A 24807-nucleotide genomic window follows, 5' to 3' on the forward strand; every position below is an offset into this window, starting at 1 on the left:
GGAGGCATAATCTATATGGCTGATGTACACTCTCCACAAAAAGAAATGAAGGAATATCTCACGGGAGAGAAAGTGATGGCGGTTTGTCGTGGATTCAAGAGATACCATGAGTGTATTATTGCGAAAATAGCAGGTAAGTCATTACTCAGTCCAGTTGTAGCAAAATTATTTGCACGGCCGCCAAGTACCTTAGCTGCGAAAGACTTCGCGTGACTTAAATTTACGGAAAGCTATTACGAAATATATCCTATGGAACAATTTCATTTTTTTATGCTGTTTGAAGACTGATAAATTAAACGTCAACTTGTAAGGATATTGAAAGGTATGTGTTATGTTTTAAGCTTTGTTTACATAATTGGCAACATTTTTTACTTATCCTAATGCACAATGACCAGTCATCTCGTGTCTGTCTTTCAAAAAAGTTGGTACGTGCCGGCCTTGCGAATATACATTTCCAAATTGTAAATTTCATTTAAATTTTATTCACCCTTGATATTATTAATGATCTGACTGGTATTTGTATTTTTTACATTTTCGTTATTATTTTCCAGACAGTGTGCTATTTGTAGCAATAAGTTATATTTGTTTTAATTAATTTTAGACTGTGACTCGGAAATATACCGGTAGATCTCTTTTCCAATTAATCTTCAATTCAGATTATGGCTTGTTTCTGTCTATCCAATTTATATTCAGCCATTTCAGTAATATTTAATAGTAACTTATTGTATAATTAATAAGAATGTACAGTTGTAAACTGTTGGAAATGATTATCAATTTTCCTCACCAAAAATACTTGTTTAGTTTGTGTCCTTTAATTTCAGAAAAAAAGTGGCAAGGCACAGTTATGTAAACAACTTGATGGCGACAGCTTCATTGAAATTCTTCAATCTTTTAATTTTGAATTAAGCAAGCAAGAGGTAATACCACATTTGTTTCAAATTCACATGTCTAGAACATTAGCTGTAACCTGGAGTTGTGTATGTAGATAAGTAAATATATCAGAAACTTAGTGCATATGAATCATCATGGTGAAAATTTGGATTAAATTGTTTTTCACACCCAGCATGAGGCAGAAATATGTCAAATTTTGGATTTTAACAAAGCTGCTAAATAAATATTCAGAATGCTGTACAGCTCTGGTGAATATATTGGCAAGACACTAACTGGGGCAAGAGCCAATAATAAGCACACACAAGGCCACCTCTCCAAGACCAGCCCAGAATTCAAATAATTTATGGTATATTTTAAATTATTAACCATGCGTTTTAAACTTTGTTAACCTATGACAAAATATATGCCAAATTGTAACAAAATTTTTTTATGAACTAAGGCTGGAACATTATTATGAAATTTAAACGTATACACAACTACTACTTGAAACATAGTGTAGACAGGCAATATTCAAATGGACAATGTAAATCTACTTTCAGTTTAAACGGTATAATCACAACTGCATGTATATGGTAGCCAGTTTGTGTGTGCGTGATTCAGATGTTTAGTAGCGTAGCTTTAACAAATGTTTAGTCACATCACTACGATGTCTGCAGTGTGGCAATTTATAGTGATGTCTAGCACTGGGATATCATGCCACAGACATGTAGCATAATGTCTCCCACCCATTCACATTATCTTGACACCAGGTTGACCAGTCCTAACACTAACCTCTTAACTGTTTACCTTAATGAGCATAATTACAAAGTGCAGCATGCATTAAATAGAGCACCTGTTACCTATTCGACTCCATATGCATAGGCCTGCCTGTTAACTGTTAAGCAATGTAGTGTATTTTATGTTAAACAGCAATTGTAACCATTTTACATTTTTGGTACACATCTATTATGTGTGGAACAATTTAAGATTAAAAGTCTGATTGTTATAGCTGCGTAATTATTTTTCACTGAAGAATTTTTTACGTGCTTTAAAATCTTGAGAGGACTCATTCACCGTCATGTCAGTGAGGCCGCGTGACCAATCGTAGCTGCCATTTCTCATGCTTGAAATTTACAATTTGTCGTCTGCATCTACATCACTAAGTCATCTGAATTTGATAATTTATGAAAACTAATTGCTGCCTGCATCAGTATCAGAGCCTTTACCTAAGTTACTGAATCTTTCGTAGTTCTGATTCTAATCGTGAAAACTTCGTTAAGTACTGAATGAAATCCGCGACCTCCATTTTGGAGAGTGGAGATTATGACCCAGTTACTTTAAATAGCAGATATCGACCAGGGCATAAACAGTGACCACGTGATCTGATGTAATTGTCATTCACAGAAATGAATGTAGTATCTAAATGGGGGTTTTCCCCGAAGGTGGCGCTATGAAAACCAGCTTAAAATGGCTGATGTTTACAGCAGGCGTCAAAAGGCGCTTCCATGTGAATGGAGTAGAGACATCAAAAGACGCTTGCATGAGGTAAAGGGTTAATGCTGAGCACCAGGCAAGGCAGCTAATAGTACCATTCTTTTAATAAGTCTTTGGTATGACTCAGTTAAGGGTTCAAACCTGTGACCTGTCACACCCGTAGCAGCGCTCTAACCACTTAGACTTAGACCACAGGAGCAGTTAGGTAGCCAGTTTAATTTGTGATGGAAACCACAGGTTTTTAAGCCTATCAAGTTAGTCATCAAGCCAAGTGCCTCATTACAATTACCAACCTCAGGGATTGTAAAAGTACTGTAATTGCATGAAATGTTTCAGGCATAATTCTCATTCTCTCACTCCCCTCTCTCTCTCACTCTCTCTCTCTCTCTCTATATATATATATGGGATTGAAATAAATTTGAAATCTTGCTTGATTCTATTCATTAATATACAATGATTTGTATTTCAGAAATCATGAAGGAGAAGTATAACATTGGGGAGGTGATGGTAAGACGGAAGCTTTGCGATTTGGTTAAACCATCAAGAGTACCATCACTTCCACAGACTCCAGTGGTGACAACAGAAAAATAAGAAATGTGGTGAATGAACTATGAAACAACACGTGTAAAAAAAAATATTTTAAATTTTTTTCATTAAAATTGAGATAGAAATTAACGTGAATTTCTGTTATTTTGTTGTTAAGATTGCTTCAGAATAAATTCAAACTATAACTAAAGTAAGAGAACATATTTTTAGAAACTCGGATGATGTTAAGGAGCCAGTAATCTGGATTTTATGACACACCAGTAGAAGTGTAGCGATATTTATGACAACTTAAGCCATGTTGTCTACTGAATACTAGTGCACAACCTATTAAGCTACCAGTGACAAGTATAGTTTTTAATTTTTGTTTCCTTGTTTAAAAGTTACTAAACATCACAGTCAATACAAGGAGTTGGTTGGGGTAATTTGGATCATGTTCTTCTTGAAATTATCATCAAATAAAAGTTGCATCACTGTTAAAAATCTCGTTTTCATAAAATATTTCAACAATTTTCAGCTAAATTTTAGTGTTGTCCAGGGTTTTCCAGCCTACCCTGGATAAAGACTGGAATATTAGTCCAAATGCTCCAGCATTTTCCATGCTAGAATTGTCCAGGGTTTTCCATCATTTTCCATGCTAGAATTGTCCAGGGTTTTCCAGCCTACCCTGGACATAGCCTGGAATATAGTCAAAATACTCCAGCGTTTTCCATGCTAGAATTTTCCAGCGTTTTCCATGCAAGAATTGTCCAGGGTTTTCCAGCCTACCCTGGACAGAGCCTGGAATATTAGTCCAAATACTCCAGCGTTTTCCATGCTAGAATTTTCCAGCATTTTCCATGCTAGAATTGTCCAGGGTTTTCCAGCCTACCCTGGACAGAGGCTGGAATATTAGTCCAAATACTCCAGCGTTTTCCATGCTAGAGTTTTCCAGCGTTTTCCATGCTAGAATTGTCCAGGGTTTTCCAGCTTACCCTGGACATAGCCTGGAATAATAGTCCAAATACTCCAGCGTTTTCCATGCTAGAATTGTCCAGCGTTTTCCATGCAAGAATTGTTCAGGGTTTTCCAGCCTACCCTGGACAGAGGCTGGAATATTAGTCCAAATACTCCAGCGTTTTCCATGCTAGAATTTTCCAGCGTTTTCCATCGTTTTTCATGGAATATGATGGACATTCTACAGCCGGGGAACTACTGGAGCAAATACTTCCAAAAGATGCTGCCACTGATCGAAGCATTTTATTCATCGTTGTCACATGAAAGTATTTCTGTCACTGACTACAAACATACAAAGAAAGTTTGGTCTGCATTTGAGTGCAGAATCTCTATCATGATCTGTATTTTTGCATGGATGTGTTGTTGCTTGTGGACATTACTGTGGCATTTCATGACACCATCATGCATGTGTACAACCTTGATCAATGGGTATGGGTTGCGATACATTTTTGTCCCAAACCAAAATCAAGCTGGAATTGCTCAGGCATTGATCAGCATCTGTTTATCGAGTGACTGCTTTATGTCCAGTCACAGATACGCTCATGCCAACAACCCCAACATGTTTGGCTATAACCCCGATGACCCAAATAGTTGCATCATTTATCTTGATACCAATAATTTGTACTGCTGGGCCATGATGCAACCATTGCCTGTGGGTGGATTTCAGTAGATTAATCCTGTGCACACTGATCTACAAAACAACACGCATGATCACAACATCCACAATGATCACAGATACTTCTATGAAGTTGACCTGGAATATCCTGAGCAATTACACAAGGCACACAACAATTATCTGCTAAGCCCAGAAACACTGTCAGTGCACAGTTTGTGGATGTCCCAGTTTCAGTGCTTTATTGTTGATGAGTCTGGCCACAAATACACCAAATGCACCAAACATGTTCCGAGTCTCAAGACCAAACACAACGGTGTACTGCACGTGTATATGGCATGTGTACTTGCAACTGGGTATGTGTGTGACCAAGATCCATCAAGTGCTCAAATTTCTTCAGCAAGCTTGGATGGCCCCATAAATTAAGATGAATATGGACCTACATACAAAGGTCAAAAATTAATTTGAGAAGGACTTTTTCAAGCTCATGAACAATGCTGTATTTGGGGAAAACCATGAAAAACATGTGCAAACGAATCCTCATCAATCTTGTTCATGAAAACAGTGAGCAGGAAATACTCTGAAGGCTCATGCAGACCCCTCCTTTGAATTCAGAAATATCTTTGATGGTGGACTTGTTCACAGCAAAAAATCAAAACTCAAACTGACAAAACCAATCTTTGTGGGATCATCCATGTAGAACTTGTCAAAGCTGCTTAATGTACAAGTTTTACTATGACAAGGTCAAACCTTTTTACCAGGATCAGGTCAAGATGCTGTGCACTGACACTGATGATGTGTATGCGGACATGGCACAGCCAAGTTTGGCCAAAGAATTTGATAACAACGAGTATCTGAAAGAACATTCGTTGTTTAGCAACACCAACAAAAAGATGGTTGGCAAGTTCAAAGATGACTGCTTGGGTAAACTGATTGAAGAGTAAGTGGCACTGTGACCCAAAATGTACTGTTATTTCTCTCAGCTGTTTAACTACTGTTGGCTGAATGGTTCTTTTGTGATATGTACATAATATTTCCAGATAAAATTCTATGTTTAGCAGCTTTAAAATCTACATGGAATAGCACATCCCTCTGTCCTGTGGCCGTTTTGAATTTTGAGCTAGATATGGACATTACCAAACAAAGGTAGTGTCTAAACTCTCCGGAAAGATTTGTATGCAGCAAAATTGCACATTTTGATAAACAGGTAACATCAGATCCACATACTGTCCATCAGTATCAACATGGATTTGGAGGCTGATTTATTGGACTACCCTTCCAAATAACCTGATGATGAGATGCCGGCTATTCTGTGTCACTGGCTTGTGTGACATTCTTCATTTTGCATCAGAACATGAGAGCTTTCCTCTTGTTCTGTAGTATCAACTGCTGAAGATGATCTTATTGTGTCATCTGTATCAGACGATCTTACTGCAAAGAAATCAGTTATTTTCTCTTTCAACATACTCAAACTCTCTGCTTGTTACAGTCTATAAATTTCTGTCATGGCTGATCAATAGATCAGATTACTATACCTCTCAATTAAATTGGAACCCCTGGATAGTTTCTGCAAAAACCATAGACTGGTCCCCTGTTTTACTTTGACATATAATTACACATTTTGGTCAATATCTATACCTGGGCTGGGAACCAGGTTACAAAAACAGCACACATCTCAATCTTATAGATGCTTGTATTCAAACACTGTATCAATCTTAGTATAGCTTGATTGAGATCACTGGCAAAATGGATGACTAAGGCTCAATTTGACAAATCATTATTCTTAATATTTGTCTTTGAGAAAAATGATTTTTAAAAAGCGCTCATTGGATATATCAAATTGCGGGAACCAAAAACAATTTACATGAACTTTCCTCTATTTATTTTAAGAAGTTGCATGACTAATGCTTTTTTGTGAGAATCATGCAATCCCTTAGCCTGGTTGCATCTCTGATGTAGTATTAACAAGATTTTTTTTTCTGGACGGCTGCCATGGTGGTTATATTGGGGGTCAGAGTAGCATTATTTCACTAACCCCAACTAAACAGCAGAAGAATGTCTTTCAGTGAAATTTCCATGGTTATATGACCATCCATGCAGGAGTATTAGCCATAATAAGATTTTCACAAATCAAACACCTCCATTTTCTTTTAGGACCAACTAGATACTGGGATGAATATTTGTGCAGTTTCATGGCAGTCCTCCAATTAGTTTAGGATGAGTAGTGATAACACCATTATGTGAACAACAGGCCATCCCATAAACTATTTTGGTCAATGACTAGTACAGCAAAAAACAAACAAAAAAAAAATATTTCTTGCAATTCTGGAAAGATTTTTGCAACACAGAAGGATAGTCTCTAAATTTCAGAGAAAAGCTGAGTAAATAAAGATATAGGTATAAACTAGGTGAACAGAATCTGAAAAGTAGGTCATTAATGCAATTACACAACAGTTTAGAAATAACATATCAACAAAGCTTTTTGAAAAGCATCCAACAGGTTTTTATGCTCGTTTTGACAAATGATTATGTGTACATCCATATATGTTAGAGAAACCAGTCAATGTTATCAACCCTCTCACCAGCTGGACCAACATTATCAGTCACCTATATTGGAATAATCTCAGGGTCTGATATGACCAAGTGTGCAAACTCAAAAACAAGCTGCAATGTGCTGAACCATGGCTTGTTGCCAAGTTCAAAAATTAAAATAAAAAAGTTAGCAACAAACAGTCCAGACAAAATTACATCATAGTTTTGTACACTCAGTTCAAGTCTGAATCCTACAGTCACCCTACTGTTTACTGATAATGGATATGACACCTACAAAACTGCCATGAAACATGGAATACCTACATATTTCCAACAGCAAGAGTCCCTTGATGGGACTGATGCTCTACAGGGCAAAAAGAATTTTTAAGAATTCAAGATAAGACCATTTCCAGAGGTCTCAGAAAATTTTAATCCAGCATATTTTGGATGCAATTTTTTTATATCTGGGATGCAGAAAATCACTTATGCAGGAGTCTTCCGTATGCATGCAAAAGCTGGACAGCAAATTCAAAGGCTTGCCAGTCCTGCTTCAGCCACCTGCTTCGTGGAAAATTATGTTGATCAATTGATCATTTTAGCTGTGCTGATATTTAAAATGAGAGAATTCAGTGGCTGAAAGAAACTCAGACGTACATGTTGTCATTGTAAGAGTATATCAGAAGAACTTGATGCAATAGCTGGGCCCTAAGTTCAAAGACTTAGACTTGCTGCTGAGTAGTGGGAAAATGCTGATATTTACAATGACTTAATTTAGAGGCAGAAAGACCCAGTGGTGTAGATGTGGTCATTATCCTGGTCAGAACCGAGTTGCTCTGAATGACTATAATGTTAGCACTGTAAAAAGTGTATCTGATGCAGTCTGATGACGAGAAATGATTGTTTTTATAGAAAAATAAATATACATCAACATTTGGGACTGACCATTTCATTGGGGGGGGGGAGATAATATCTTAAAGTATAATGGGGGCTTTACAGGTAATACAGCAGTAATGAACTCCTTTAGCCAGTACAGGTATTAACACTTTATCAACATAAATCAACTTTGCAAACATCAGCATGTACTTCTTATTGCCTTTCAATCAATCTACTTCATGGCTAAAATCATCCTGAAATGCATAGGTCAGTTAATGTATTTTAACAAGATTACGATAATAAATAATAATAAAGATAACTAATCTGAATGTTCAATTCAGCATGTCAAATATCTAATATTTCTATGGTCACAAAATCTGTAGCAATCTTTGAAAAATGTATCTATTGACAGAAATGGAGAGAACGTGTTCTATGTTACTTACCGGTTTTCATTGGAGAAATCATATCTAGGTTGTGGATCTGGATCATGCCCATTAACATCATAGCTGGCTTTCTCATCCTGAAAAAAAGAAGCTTAAATGAACTATTCTAATATCACGTATTCAATTACATTTGCTGTCAATTGATTTTCAAAATCATATGAATTCAACGATGTTACTGTAAAGCTAGTTCTTTTCAAGAACTAAAATATTCTGACCAAATGACAAAAATGTTCTTTTCCGATTAGGGTGAACCAGAAGCTTCCTGGGCACCAGATCACCCCTGCTGGAGAACAACACACATATTTGGTCATGCATTCTGGCATTCTTCATTATTTGAGGGAGCAGCCTGATTTACTCGAACATCAATGCTGGGTTAGGAGAGTGACACACTGGTCTTTGCAATTTGTAAAACTAGTACCTAATCAGGTTTGCTAAGTGGAAATCCACCTGATGACAGGGCCTTTTGAAAACATGAGAGTGTTCCAGAGGGCTCCTCTATAGCCCATAGCAGCTATAAGAAGAAACTTGACAGGACACAAAGGCAATGTGCATAGGGGAACCAGGTCTACTGCCAAGCTGGGTCACCAGGAGGGAGAGAAAAATACAAGCTGACAAAAAAGCAAGACAGGTCTGGTCTAATGGACACTGGACTGTCATTGTGGATCAACCAATCTTGGAAATATTGGCAGATTGTAATAAATAATAATCTTAAATGCCCGGCATCTACTTCCAAGACCCTGGTACAATGTTTGGAGAAGTGGTTGTGTATGAATTCTGATATAAGATGATCATGGTGTTGCTCCTGCAATTTCATATACAGGTATTTATCTCGTACACGAAAAGTTTTTTCTTCTCAAAAGTATGAAAAATAATATGTAAACAGTTTATTCAGGGATCATGCAGAGCTTTGCCAATGCTGCAAATTGCGATTTATTTCCCTTTGTGGCGACAAAATATATCATCTGGCGATTCCTGCCCTGCAACACCATGAAAGGAAGCCACAAACCTGATATAAAATGCACTGGAATTTATATATTGTTATGCATTGTTATATCATAATATGCTTATTCTTAAATCTGGCATGAGTACTGTATGCTGTGAGATCTGGTAGCAGAGATCAACCTGAAAGGCACTATCTCATAATGGATCTATCAGATTAAACAGTGTCAGATTATCAGCCACTCGCTAGCAATTAATATATTTATTTTGACTGACCACTGTATGTGGCTGGTAAGTAAAATTCCTCTCATTTCATGCACAGAATCAAATCTTTCAGAACACTCATATTTTCTGGAGTAATCCTTGTCAGAACAGAACACCTGTGTATTCATCATCTGTTAGCCTTTTTTTTTAAAAAAATTCTGATGCATGCGTGGAAGGCAGCATCACTCCGCCACCAGAAATGTAAAAAGAACTAACAAAAACCAACAAAAATGAGATCAACTTATTGGTCTGTGCTACCAGGACTAGCTACAATCAACCAACTTTTGAAGGCAGGAAAAGTAACTGCTACAAACAACCAAATGACAGCTACTTCCTTTTAGTTTTAAAATGTACCCAGAGAAAATAATTTTGCTTGAAACTTCAAAGAAAACGATCAACTTTGATAGCCATGTGCTACTTGCGACAATTATAGTGAACTGTTAAGTGACAATCAGATATGGATCGAAATGAGGACTACAAATGTTATATATACATGTTGTGTTTTCTAACGGTATGCAAGTCATACATAAAGTTTACAATGTGATCTATACTGGAATTCATGGATTTTATTATATACAAGTACAGTACTTAACAGTTTATGGATTATACTACACAAATTTAAGTTGTCAATATACAGTTGTTTTTCAGACTAGTTTGTCTTCATTTTATCAAAAGCACGTATTTTTGCTCCCATCTTTATAACCCCACCCACCCTGCACGCCCACCATATTTTAGGTAAATGCACCATTTTCTTCAGCTGACTTGGTTGGTTATAACACAGTTCAGTTGATAACATGGTTGGGTTCTACAGAACCCAATTACTGTATTATAGCAGGGTCACACCATATTATTATTATAGCACAATTATTATAGAACAAAGCATGTATGGAATATTTAGATGCAAGTGCACAAGTTGACCTGGTAATTTATTCACCAGTATTCTGATGAAAGGTCTTGAGTGTGTTGAATTTTCCCAAGATTAGAGTAAGCAGACAAGAATATACGTCCCTTATAATTCTACAGGAAGCTTTCCGGGTGGGTGTTAGAGTCAGCATCCAAGGATCGGAGATGCGGGGAGAGACATGGAGAGCACAATTGGTAGGTGTTTATAGTGATGTCAGCAGTTTGTGTGGAGGTGCAGTGCTGGAAGGAGCATGTAACAGAGAATACCAGAAGTGTCGGAGGAATGGATCCGGAAGTGCCAGGAAAGCATGTAGTCAAGAGTACTGGAAGTACCAAAGAACACCAAGAGGTAGACAGGGATTGGCAGATGAATAAAAGAGACAACACTGAAAGGAAACACTCTCACTTAAGTGGTTGAATAATAATTGGCAACTGTTAACAGGTCATCAACTGTATGTTCGAAAGAAACTGCCATTGAGAAATTTGTCTATAAAATTATTGAATACATTTGCTATAGTTTATTAAATTGCTATAATTTTCACCTTGAGTTATTTAAACACCTAGACCATCAGCATTGCTGACTTGAGGCTCGGAGCTATTTAAAATTTAACTGTCCACCTTTCTCCAGTATCAGAAATAACACCTTAGGGGGCATGTGATAGAGACAGCAAGAAATAATCTTAAGCATAAGTTTCTCAACCAAAGCAAGCTACACTCAAGTATTCATAGGGTGTTTTATTTTGTGACCACAAATCCATGTTTGAGTGCTGTTGATGTGGAGTGTTTTTCAGATTGGATGGCTATAAATGTTGGAACAGAAAAGCCAACAACATCCGTGATTCCAAGACCATTGCAATTGATCTCAATGCCAGCATACACCAAGGGTATAAGCTTGTGCCCAGGCAGCAACTACCCAGTCATGGTCAGGAAGGCTAACTTTATACTCAACGTGCATTAGCAGTGGACTCTGCTTATTGGCAGCAACCAGACCAATTCGGTTGTGACATTTATCGTCCTCGCTGAAAAAACAAACCTCATCCAGTCCAAGCATGGAAGACAGTTCTTCCAAATGTCTTACTGTAGCTGTGCAAAACTGGCCATCAATATGTTAAGTGTGATAATCATTTTGCGCTCTAATTAACTTTACTAGGGCAGCAGTTATATGACGCTTACCTTCTGACGATGAACTATGCTTAGGAAGTAGACAAAGGTATAGTCCACTTTGTCTTATATTGAATCCATCTTTTTTTTTAAAATGCTCTGTTAATTGATCTAAGGTTTTGATACTTCTGTAGAATTTGATCTGTCTTTTTCATGACAAGCTGAACCATGCAAAGCAATTATAGCTGTTCCTCTTTGATTTTTGGTTGACCACATCTGGCCCTGATATTCAGGGTTGTGCGCAGTTCAGGATTATTTTCCAATAAAGCATTCAGTTTTGATTTTTCAAATCCCTTACTTTCTGGGATCTTCTTTGATCATCAATCTTCCACTTTAGTTTCTTTTCCAACTCCGTTTTTCTTTTTTGTTTATTTGGTCAGAAATTTATGACATCAATCTGGGACTTCAAATGTAATTGAACAGTAGCATTTCTCCAAGTAGCCAAATGGCTTGTAGATGGCCATGTTCAAAAGTAATGATATTCAAGACATCAGTCGGTTGCTCACTGGACTCTAAATCATCCTGAGTAGAAACTTTTTTTGAAACTGCTTGTTTTGTCCAAAAGTTAAGTGATCCGATTTTTCGTAATGGAGATCGCCTTGAGCTCTTGCAACACATAGTTAACTTTTTCAACCAAATATATGTCATTCTTGATACTATTCCACTTTAAAATAAGTTCATCTTGTCACATCTTTTTGGTTTTTATAGGATAAATAAAGACTGATATAATTTATTTTTATCCATTGCTATGGGCCGCAAAAAAGTAATGAAAATTAAAACTAATGTAACATCAGACACCTTACATTGTATGGTTTCAATAGTGTAAATGTTACTAGTGCCACATGCTGGCTCAATCCTCAAAGTTCTCACAAGCAGTGTTTATCATCTATTTGTTATGAATATTTAATTGCATTGTTCAATAGCTTCTTTTTCCTCCATAAATTTATATGTATAATTGTATTTTTGACCTGACCTTGTTCAAACTCAAGTTCATGCTGTACTTGACAAGTAACTTTTATTTACTAAACAAATAACAGATAACTAATATTTTCTCTACAAGTGTAGGTTAATTATTAGGATCATTATCAATATAAGAAAACATATTTATTTGATTCTGGGTCTAAGGTCATTGGTATTACCCATGGAATAACCATTTGTACCTGATGTGTACCACATTCTTTATTATAATTTTAGTAACAGATATCTTGTTGACAACTCAGAATTTTCTAGAAATGAACTTGACCATCATCCCCGTTTTTATTTCATGTCTTTGTTTTTTTTTATAGCCTTTACATTAAAAATTATTCATTCCTGCAATAACATCTGAAGGAGAAATCAGTCTTATTAATGTGTTCAGTATTTCATTTGGGTGGAATTTATTTATTCAACTTATTCACTGGAAATACCAAGTGGTCTTAAATAATATTTTGGGACAGAAACATAATTTAGAGTTATAGTGAATTCAGACAAGGACAACTTGGATTATTGTATTGTGATTAATTGAAAGACTGTTAGTACATCATCCTACTTCAGCCTACTGGTACAGAAGTACATTCAGGACTATAGGCACATCAACGCCTTCAACTGCAGATCTTATTTCAAACACCACTGGAATTTAATTAGAACTTTATTCATTAGGACTGGTGACAGAATGTTTTGGACTATTTACGATTTAATTCACAACACTGTTCTTTTTAAATTTTCACTTTGTATTCTAGGGAAATAAATTATTTGTTGAATTTTGCAAAACTTGTTGCTTTTCACTTTTTTTTACTACTTAGTTCAATACTTTTTGGAGTTTGGACGATCAGAATCATGACATAATGAAAGCTTAAATAACTTAGGTAAAGACTGCTGCTGATGTCGGCAACACTGAGTTTTTGTAATTTATCAAATTTAGATGATTTAATGATGTAGACAAATACAAAGGACTTGGAAAATTTTGAGTATGAGAAATGGCAGCTATGACTGGTCACATGGCTTCAATGGCTTGACAGTGAATAAGTTCTCTCAAGATTTTAAAGCAAATAAAAAATTTCTTCTCTAAAATACGATTATACAACAACTAATGATCAGATTTTACTCTTCAATCTTTCTACATGTAATAGATATTACCAAAAATGAAAAATGGTTACAATTGATGTTGAACGTAACATACAGTTAACAGTCTGGCCAATGTATATGGAATCAAATAGTTGAAGTGTTCTATATAGAGTGTACTGTACTGTGATTTGGGGACATGTATAGATCAATTCACTCGCCTTTAATGTTCTAGCAATGGAAATGTAATTCTGCACATGCGCATTTCGTGTACAGCAGAAAAAGCAAGAATTTCAAAGTGAATTCAAATATCTAATAAAATGGTCAATTAGGTGAAAACTTTGCCTGAAAAGAGCAAAAATAAGTACTACAAAAAGTTGTCTAGTCATGGATTCAACAATCCCAAGTACGATGATTGCTGACAAATAAAAATAAAACAATGAGCAATTCAATAGGCTGGGTCAAAAATCCAGGCACTTTTTCACATCCAGGCATTTTCACTGTATAGTTACAAATGCCAAGGTGAAAACAGCTGCCATTTTTCTAGGTGACATGCATAGCGAGTGGAAGAAATTTGTTTATAAAAAAAAAGATGTGCTGAAGATCTTCAGAACTTTAAACATAATTGTAACATGTTTAATAATAATAATCTGATTAAAACTTTGTAACAAACTACTACAGTATTGTTGTTATTGCTATAATATTATAGATATCTTGGCTGCGAATTTTCTTCAAAAAATTCATGGTACGTGTCAAAAAAACTCTAGCAGCAAAGCAGCAGAGTCACTTTATAGTCTGAAGACTAGACTCAATCAGCTTGGAAAACTGGCTACAAGATCTCTATTCCAAATATTTGATACTAAATTAGCATCAATTCTTAACTATGGGTTGGAAGTCTTGGGTTTCTACTAAGCAGTTGACATTGAAGCTGAACATATGTCATTTTAAAAATGTATTATTGAAATTACAAAATACACACCAAATCCTTTTATCTATAATGGTAAATTATTAAAGATGACTGATGATTGATTCCCAAAACAAGGCTATAACCTTCAATTGACATGAGGCAAACACTGTGACTGTTGGGTGAATAAAGTCTAAGGAAACTTACTATTTGGGTGAATAAAGTCTAAGAAAACTACTATTTGGGTGAATAAAGTTAGGAATCTACTATTTCATATGGAAAGGGAGAAGTTTGTGTTAATCAGGGGATGGATGATTAGAAACTCTTTTGCATTATATTTAAACATTGTCGTTAATATATTTTTCAACAAGAACTAAATGGAGAGCTAAATTCAATGGATAGATTACGTTTTTATAATAAGATCAGAAACAATCTGAGTTGTCAGCACTGTATAGATTATTTGAACTCTTCATGCAGTGTTAGCCAATTATGCATGTTCCAAAATGGAGGCTTTCCCATGATGGCAATTATTGGTAGGTATAAAAAAAAATTCCTATGTTGAAAGGCTGTGCTCTTTTTGTGCAGATAAAGATGATAAGTTTCACTTTGCTGGTAAATGTCCCATGTATGAAAATATTTAGAAAGACCTATGTACCTTCAAACATTAACACTAAAACCCCTAGCGACGACTTTATGGGGCAGGAGGTAGTAGGCTACTGCTTCGTTCTGTAGCGTCATGGTCATGCATGATACACTAAAGTGGGTAGTATTATAGAAAGGTAGACAGATGTAGCTCTACAATGATACCAAATAATCTGGAATATCTAGCTGCACTACAAAATACAGATAGAAAAACCTCATTTTTTGGACCCGACTTTTTTTAACCCAAAATTCGCCTGTGGTCGGAATCTGATTTTGTGTCTGGATTTTAGACTTTTTGGTCTCAGATCTAAGGCAAACTGGTATGAACTGCAAACAGACAGATAAGCCTTTGCAAAAAGTACGAAAAGATGGGCATTTGAATAAAGAGTGGTCTCCATACAAAAATAATGGCTCCGTTTAGCAAAAAAAAAAAAAAACAAAAAAAGAACTCCAACTTTTACCCTTCTGCTCATGCGCGAGTCAAATAGCCAATGAAAAACGACGTACTAGGCAGTATGTTATTGAAAGATGACTGGAGATTTTGGTGTTTTCGAGTCTATTCAGAAATAGCTTTCAAAATGTGTTTCCTACTCGATTTTCAGGCGAAAATGTCAATATGCTCCAGGGGTTAATGTGTTAATATGTAGTTTTATAACTTTATCCAGAGAATCATTATTATCCTACATAATTTTGCTATTTATCTAGCTAAATCTTTTAAAGTGACACAAAAAGTTTGTTAATCCTAGAAACATTATGTTTTGTGGTTCTTCCATATTTTTAATACATGCATGTAATTTGGACCAATGGTCTATATCACAAATAAATATTATTATTATTATAACTTCTTTTTAATGGTTTATATCTTCACCCAGCTGTACTTTTTCCATAGTATACTCTGGAAAAGGATGGAATACCATGGACACACATGGAAAACAGTGGACAAATTATATATTTTGCAGAATTTAGCAATAAAAAGCCAGATATTGTGCATGGAAAATGCTGGACATGCCTGCATTAAACCTTGGACAGTTTGGACTTAAAATTTTTTTCAGCATGGAAAACCCTGGAAAAGAATGGACAATTTGGACATGGAATTTTTTTCAGCATGGAAAACCCTGGAAATGTGTGGACAGTGTAGACTTGAAAAGAACTTAGTCAATTTTCAAGACTGGCATTTAGTATTATTTTTCATTTCTTCTATTCAATTAATTAGATTTAGCGATGCAGAAAAATCTCAATAATGCTCATGAGCTTCTTATAACCACTAGGCCACTGGAGCAGTTCACAAAATATAAGGATGTAAAGGGGCAAATTTATGGCGATCTATGAAGTACACATTAACTTGGGCCAGAGAACAATTAATTAGATTTATGGGGACAGGCGCATATCAAATCGCCATACTGCCATGAGCGGTAATGTCTTTTTCGAGGGGAGAATTTTATTCTTAATTAAGCATTCATTTTTTTAGTCAACAGAAGACTGGTGGAGACAAAAGCTAACTTCGATTCAATAGTGTAAATGTCAGAACTGAAAGATCGCAGAACACTGTTACTCAAATTACAAGGTCAAGTTGACCACGACTTTGGTGCCTCTGGAAAAAGGTGGCAGATATATTTGATTCTGATTGGTTATGCTAAATAAGGGGCGTGTTTCTCACACTAAATTTCCTAATTTAATATTGCCACATCGAAAATTTGAATCAGTCTAAGCTTTTCTGCAAAAGAAAACAAGTGTAAGAAGACTCCAAGAGTAAATTTGGGAGAAATTCTCTCGTAAAACTGTTGTCCAAAAGGACTGTTGTCGAGGAAAACAAACGAACAAATTTGGTGGTAGAAGCGAGGAACACTGAAAGCTCAAAGGAAGAAAAAGCTACTGTGATGTATTAACTCTGAGATGTATCCTGCGACATATTATCTCTGAGACGTATTCTGAGACATATCCTGAGACGTATTATCCTGAGATCCAGGTATCTATGTACCACACACATCGTTGAGGACCAAAAGAGACAAGACAGAGGGGAGTTGAAGGAACAGCTACAGTGGAAGTGGAGTGAACCGAAGAAGCAGGTTATGCAACTGTACAAGGTACTGACTACGACTGTTCACTCGATCCTATGATGAACTAAATCTATCAGCAAAACAGATCAGCTACTTTATTTAAATATATTTGTTTTGTAATTCAGTGAAAGTTTTATTTCTAGAAGTGGAGTATATTCCTGATGTAATGAATTCTCACAATTGTTTTATATAATCAAATAATTTGTTGTTTACATTTTGGGGGGAACGTGCTGATCTGTTCTATATCTCTACTCAGATCTCTATCTTTTCCACCTATAAGTTTCACCACTTAAACTTATATTTACTTGAACCGGGCAATAACATCGAGGGTGGTCAACCTCTAGATAATGAGAACCAAATTAAGCGAAAACCTTGAAAGAAGGTACAATCCGACAACCCACAAACCTCTTGCAAGAAGAGGGGACTTTGTATAAGGTTTCTACAAAGTGGACCATGGGGTCGCTTACAAAGGACAAAAGCAATGCATATAAAGAAATTTGCAGATAAAGATGAAAGCACTGCATACAAAGAAGTTTGCACATAATACAAAGATGAAAGCACTGCATATAAAGAAGTTTGCACATAATATAAAGACAAAAGCACAGCATATAAAGAGGTTTGTAATCATATAATTGATTTTTTTTTTATCAAAAGAGAGCTCTGGCATCCCATAAACAATGACCTTATTTACAGAGGGTCACAAAATCAGTTTTGTGGAAGTAATTTGCCTTGTAACCCTCTATTACATGTATGTACATATTTATATAAAATGATCAAAGACTATTCACTAAACACGTCTCTCTCTCTCTCAGCATTTTCTCTGGCAAAAGTAAATGCAAATTTCCTTGGGAAATACATACTCATTACATCTGTGTATGTGACCACATGATGTTAAGAAGCATTCACCAGACCATGCTAAAATTGAGTTATTTACAACATTATTGATACAGTATAATTAGGCAACAACGATGAAGGTGGAGGTGTTCACATGTAATGAGGGTAAAAGTCACTATTAACCAGGAAGGTTCATTTTATTTTATTTATCCTGATCCTTAACCCCAAATCAATAGGTTTCTTTTCTACCTTAAGTGCAAGTCATTTACTAAGTTTGGCCAAAGAGGTTACCTTAGAATAAAACAACCCTATATTCAATTCACAATTACTTGATCTCTGAGTCCATTTGACCCCAAAATTAATAAAAATCAATATGCTTCTTCCTTACCCCATGTGTAAACCATCCATGTTTGCTCTTGGTCTGTGATGGAGAACTACACAAAACCATTTTTCTTCTTTCAGTCCATAGCCTTGACCTTAGTCCTTTTGACCATAAACTGGCTTCTTTCCTTGACTATCCACCGATGTCTGCTTGGAATGTGGCAAATATGGAGGAAAATTTCTTCTAAAGTTGCCCAGTGAAGGAGGTTCCAAACTTCCATGCAGACAGAAGGTGCATGTGTGCCTATCTGTCTCCAGAAGTTACACTTAACCACCAATATGTCTTCGGAGGACACTATCACACAGCAACCTCTTATTTGGTGGACACACAGTTGAAGGCCTAAAAATACTGTCCTCATTTCCAAATAGTTTATGTTGAGAGCTGATTCTTCCCAGGGCCATGAATCTTGAAGAATCAGTCCCTCTGGTTCTAGATGAACCCCCCACTCTGAACCTGATGAAATTGCAAACAGATGAGAGTAGGATTATGGGGATGGGGGTATGAAGTGATTGGGCCACAAACCTGTCCCTGATTTGTCCACCAATTTAGATAAGATGAAATTCCCAACTCAGAGAAATGGGAGTATTCAGAGGGTCTCTGTGCAGTTTCATTGCAGCTAAGAGGATAAAATGGAGAGGACGCGGATGCAGCCTTCCTAGAGTAACCAAGCCTACTGCAGCATTCAAGGACAAAGCTAAGAGAGAAAAGAATGAGCTGTCACTTTGGTCTTTGCTCTCAGCATCTCTAACAAGCACATAATCTTGTCTAATCTCTCTAGAAGGACACAAAATACTGGTAACCCTCCATTTGTGAGAAAATTCATCCCCAGATAGACAAAATCTTGAGAAAGAGTGAGCACAGATTTCTCTAAGTTTGGTAGAAGACTCAATCTGGTCACTATGAACCAAGAAAGGGGGGACCAAATGAGGGGAGGGGGATCCCTGAACCAAATCCAGTAGTGGTACCTTAAGAAAGAAAGGACCCAGTAAATCAACTGTTTTGCCTAAACAGGCCTCTGAAAGAGACCTAGGCTGGTTCCCAAGGAAAGGACGGAAGAGGTATATTTAGCAGGAGAGGGTGCCCCTTGTCCCTGGAAAAGATGGAAGACCCTGTAAACTTCTTCCCTGGGCCTTTGCAGTGTCTCATCCTAAGGCATGACTGTTGAGGGGAGCTCTGAATGGGGTTGTTGCTTAGCCTCTAGTTGATGAGCCCTGTGAGCAGTTAGGGTGAAATTGCTTCTTAGCTGGTTTCGAAGAGCCAGAAGCAGATGCAAAGGATTGTTGTTAGTGGAATCTCAAATCCTGTGTTGCCATGAAGAGGATGAGACCACTCAAGAGAGAATAACGACAAACTTATGGTATGGATAGAAGTTGGGACAAGGGCTCATCCCAACTCCTATCCATACCGTAAGTTGATCATTTTTCCCACTGCCCACTGACTGGTGACTGGTGCTCAGTGTCTGGAGCCCGGTTATTGGTCAAGGACTTGTTAGGCAAATCAGATCCGTAGAAAGACCCTTCCTCAAACATATGTACTTAGATCTGAGCTACCTCCTCTCCGGAGGGACTTATCATGTCAGTGACAACAGTCCCTAGGGACAGGAATGGTCCCGCTCCCCCCTTAGCGGAGGGTGAGACTTACTACCAGCCCTAAATGAGCTATGGGTCAGTAGATGTCAAACCCTCCTTTTCAGGGGAGGGATGCGAGACTCTTTCTCTGCTATGGGCACCATAAGTGATATTCCCTACCACCCTACCTCCAAAAGGAGGACCTGACTCAGTCTCTGTTCTTGTGGCAATGAGAGGGTGCTGAACGATCCTTTTGGAAAGATGCAACTCACTCTCACATCTCACAGGAATGGGGTTGATATTGTTCATTCTTCTAAGAAGGGTGCTCCTCAATCTCCACACATTTATTATTTTCCTTGAGAGGGGACTCGCCACAAACATTTTAAGTCTCTGCAGAGACATGAGTAACCTTTGTCTGAGAACCGAGGGAAAACAAAGAGAAACCAGAAAACTTCCTTCCCTTGTTCCTGAAACAGTGTGTGTGTGTGTGTCTCTCTCTTTACATATATATATATATATATATATATATATATATATATATATATATATATATATATATATATGCGCTGAAACAAAGAGCATATGGGGCCCTGAGTGCCCAAAGTGGTCTAAAACATGCTCACCATTATGGATCATTGCCATCTCACCTCTGTGTGGGTTCAAGTCTCAGGCTCGGACAATGTGGGTATGTGAGAACGCTTGTCAGTAGCTTCTTGTGGATCGGTGGTTCTTTCCAGGGTTTTCCCTACACCATTTATACTGGCCATCATATATAGCCTATCTTGTGCTAAAAAATGGCATTAAACCCTATAACAACAACAACAACAAAAAGCATAAAATTCAAACACAAAATGAATTTATCTGAATGCAAAGAAACTGTACACTAATTAGGCAAAGCTAAATAATGGGTTCAGCAATAAAAACAAAATAGTACGGAAGGCTATCAGAAAAAAAAACTGCCTATATTTGATAAAAGGGCATGTAATTATAATAGTAAGAAGTAGTGTGCAACCTGCTACCATATATATAGAAAAGCACAATTCACAATATGGATATATGAGGAACAATAAACTGAAAACAGGCCAGCCAAAGACTGCAATTATGCAAGGATAGGGAAATTTATCATAGAAAATAACTCAGAGCTTGCTTAGAAACACACACACAACAATGAATAAGTAATACACTGTGAAAGGTAAAATGTACAAATTAAACTGTCATGACATACATGTGTACATAACAAATATCTAAAAAAGATCTTAGCTACACAGTTGATAAAACTCATTTAGGGTATAATCCTATGTTTTAGAAGAATATAGCTAAAAAACTAATCTAGAAATTTGCCCTTTGAAACATGAGGCAACAGCTATCTTCTTCACACGAAGCAACATGAATAATCTGACAGCATGCGTGGGAAAAGAATGAATTAATCAAGGCAACCACCAGAGAACATACACAATACTTTCTGGTTATCACTGACCAAATCTGGTTACTCTGTCGGGGTATTATTCTTCTGGAAAAGTACTAGCTATGCGATAACAACAGGTAGTCTGATATTAAAACCAAGTTTTTGTAAACTTTTGAATAACCAAATATGGTTCATGATATGTTCAACCTGGCCAAAAACAACTTCTGTGTGATATTAAGTTTCTACTCTTTTTTTTATGAATTGCTGTAACTTTTAATCATTCCACTGATAATTAAAGCTTCTGGTGTACCTGCCGGAAGCAGGTGTGAAAAGAAGGTCAATGGTTTCTAATGTAATTAGATTTGCCTTCATTAAATTTTCAAGATGAAGACAAACAATCAAATTATAAAGGAAAAATGGCTTTCTTGCCCCATGTCACTCTTGCTGCTAAGCATAAGCTGAACATTACCTTGGCACTCAGACGACATACTGTTATTGGAAAATTCATGTACCTCAGGCTAGAACAATGTCTTTGTTTTCTTCTTTCCTTTTTCATGAGTTTTATGAATTGGGTATTATATCCTATTTTTTCATTACACAGAAAGTATTATTCGTACAGTGTTCCAGAAACATATTGAGAAAAGATGATGTTTACAGAAGTTTTTATTGTAATCATACAAGTTTGAAAAATGCCATTTTGAATTTATGGCAAAACATTCATTTATCAAAAGAACAAGAGATACGTGATTTATTAAACTATGACAGTTAACTTTTTAATGTTCTTTTTTTATAATCTTTAACATTTAAGTTGTCGGTTGTGATTTTGAACTAACATGAACTTCATGAAAATAACTACAATAATGTGAAGAAATCTGTTAGCAACAGAACTAAACAAATAAAACAATTCATACAGTTTTAAAACAAAATTAAACATGCCTGGAAACTTTATATTTCTTTTTTGATACAAGTTTGGTAATAAAAAAATTGTCTGTAGAACAGCTGTTTCTTAGCAATGGTTATAACACCTTTTAAAGAAAACAATAAGTGCAAGAGCTGCTGCCCATGGAACTGATACTGTTGAAAACATATGGCAATGTTTGTATACAGGGTAAGAAATGTAAAACTGAACTGACAGTAACCTAGCCAGAACCATGCTTACAAAAATTGTAAAACACATAATTTCACAGTCTCCAATCCCTAATATTCTATCCAGTCCAACATGGTGATGTAGCTCTAAAAACTAACAAAACAAAATGACACCTAACAAACTATGTTAAATAAATCTGCATACTGCATATTGTGGTTGATTATGGTTTTGTCAATGAGAATCAACATTTACTTCTTTGCAGGTAGCAAATTATCATACTGATATATAATGTAAGCCATGTTTATCCTAGTCAATCAAGATAAACTATTAAAACAGACTGGTTTAGAAGACTGGAGAGAGATGACTGGGATAGAACTCTTTTACCTGAGACAATGTGCTGGCAGAGAAATTGAAGTAACTTAATTACCTAATATTCCTTGTATATCAGCATGGCATGGTTTGCATCCAAACAAACCAGCACCTATTGTTCTTATCTGCCAAAAATGCAATTTCATGACATACTTGACAGAAATTGTGGCTATTTTCTGGAGCTTTCGCATAAATATATTCAAAACCTTATTACCTATGAAAATACTAGTTACCTTCTACTTCAATTTTAACAGAAATATTTTAATTTAGCAAATGTGCTAAGTCAACTAAAATAACTGACTGTTGGCTCCATAAAAATATTTTAAATTGAAAAAAAATGTTAAATCTTTAAAAGTCCAGAGCCTGATAGATTTCCAGTGCAAATGCAATCATAACTTAGACTTGACCAAGCTTCATCTCCCATTTTGAGAATTTAAACCAAGGTGGTCTGCATCTATGGAACTATATTACTGACTTGTTCCTTATGGCATTTTTTTTGTTTACTCTTTTCACTTTCCAGCATTATGTGTTACACACATATCCAAAGATTCAGATGCTGACAAATGAATTAAAATGGGACAACATTCATTTACCAGCTAAGTAGAATGGTAACCTGATTCTGAGATAAATTAAACTGGTCGCAAGTGAGTCAAATTATATTTTTTAAATTTGTAAAGCACTATTGGTTTGTCCATTTCTGATCTGACATCTTATAAAATTTAAATATATCCCTCTCCTCTAATATTTTTCTGTCATTTAAGATCCATGAGTCACATCAATAGGGTCTGTTTGGATTAACATCTTGTGCCATTTTTTTTAAAAGCATAGAATGGTCTGTGAACCAGCATTTTTTCCCCAAGAATATTCTCAAATATATATGATGAGTGGGACTAAAGAGATGATAATAAAAATGACAAACACAACTTTTTATTGCATTTTTTTAATTTATAATCCAATAAAGAGCAACTTTTTATTACATTATTTTTTATTTATAAATCCAATAAAGAGCATAATCCATATACAGGCAAATTTAAGACATAATTCAATGAAAAATGGTGTAATGATTATGCCAAAAGAGTAATGTGTTTGGCAGGTATGCAAAGGGCAAGTGGATTTTTAAAAAAAATCACTTGACCCGACTTAAAATCCACTAGCCCAAAAAGGCCATTTTTTAAACTATTATTTTCACACATCCACCCCCTCTAGCAAAATTAAATGGTTGGTCCCATATACTTGCAATATTGTTTATGAACCCTTGTTCACATTCTGCTGATAACTAATGACATAATCCAGCAAAATCCACATGGATTATTACCAGAATACAAAACAGACATCTTGTACTTGTGAATTGTTCACGAGACTGAACCCTTGTTCACTTCTATTCACAACTAATGAGACAACCAACAATTTTTGCAATTTCTTCTCGCTCAGGTAATAAATTCTGATAACTGTGGCATACACCTCAGTTCTTGCAATCTCCAACAATACACCTTCAGCATTCATGTTGATGCAAGCTGAGCATTAAACATGATCTTTAGGAATCAGTAGTTTTCTGAACACTGGCCTTTCTTTTGGAAGGAATTACATTTAATTGAAAATCAGTGATCAATTAATGTAATTTTGTGTATGACTATAAACAGCTACTTGCAGGGGCCCCAAGTGGCCGAGTGGTCTAAAGCACTCTCCGCTACAGATCACTGCCATCTCACCTCTGTCTGCGTGGGTTCAAGTCTAGGATTCAGCCAATGTGGGTATGTGAGAAAGCTTGCCAGTAGCTTCTTGTGGGTCGGTGGTTCTTCCCGGGTTCTTCCTCCACCATTAATACTGGCAGCCATGCATAGCCTATCATGTGCTGAAATATGGCCTTAAACCCCACAAAAACAAAGCT

General features: G+C 36.2%; 1 protein-coding gene and 1 long non-coding RNA gene across 4 annotated transcripts in view; one reads left to right on the forward strand and one right to left on the reverse strand.

The window, feature by feature from the left end:
• The window catches only part of LOC149801612 (furin-like protease kpc-1), a 237224-nt gene that overhangs the window by 109735 nt on the left and 102682 nt on the right, over nt 1-24807 (reverse strand). For all 3 annotated transcript variants that reach the window (XM_089955874.1, XM_089955873.1, XM_089955872.1), the window contains exon 5: nt 8365-8441. In XM_089955874.1, coding sequence (XP_089812000.1) covers nt 8365-8441 — 77 coding nt within the window. The remainder of the gene's footprint in view (nt 1-8364; nt 8442-24807) is intronic.
• On the forward strand, nt 46-2988 carry LOC149801615 (uncharacterized). The gene is made up of 3 exons (XR_016420470.1): nt 46-133; nt 822-917; nt 2834-2988. It is a non-coding gene; the product is annotated as an uncharacterized LOC149801615 (long non-coding RNA).

Source organism: Sinohyriopsis cumingii, chromosome 4, assembly GCF_028554795.1.
Source record: "Sinohyriopsis cumingii isolate HCF-2022 chromosome 4, ASM2855479v2, whole genome shotgun sequence".
In the NCBI taxonomy this organism is placed as follows: domain Eukaryota; kingdom Metazoa; phylum Mollusca; class Bivalvia; order Unionida; family Unionidae; genus Sinohyriopsis; species Sinohyriopsis cumingii.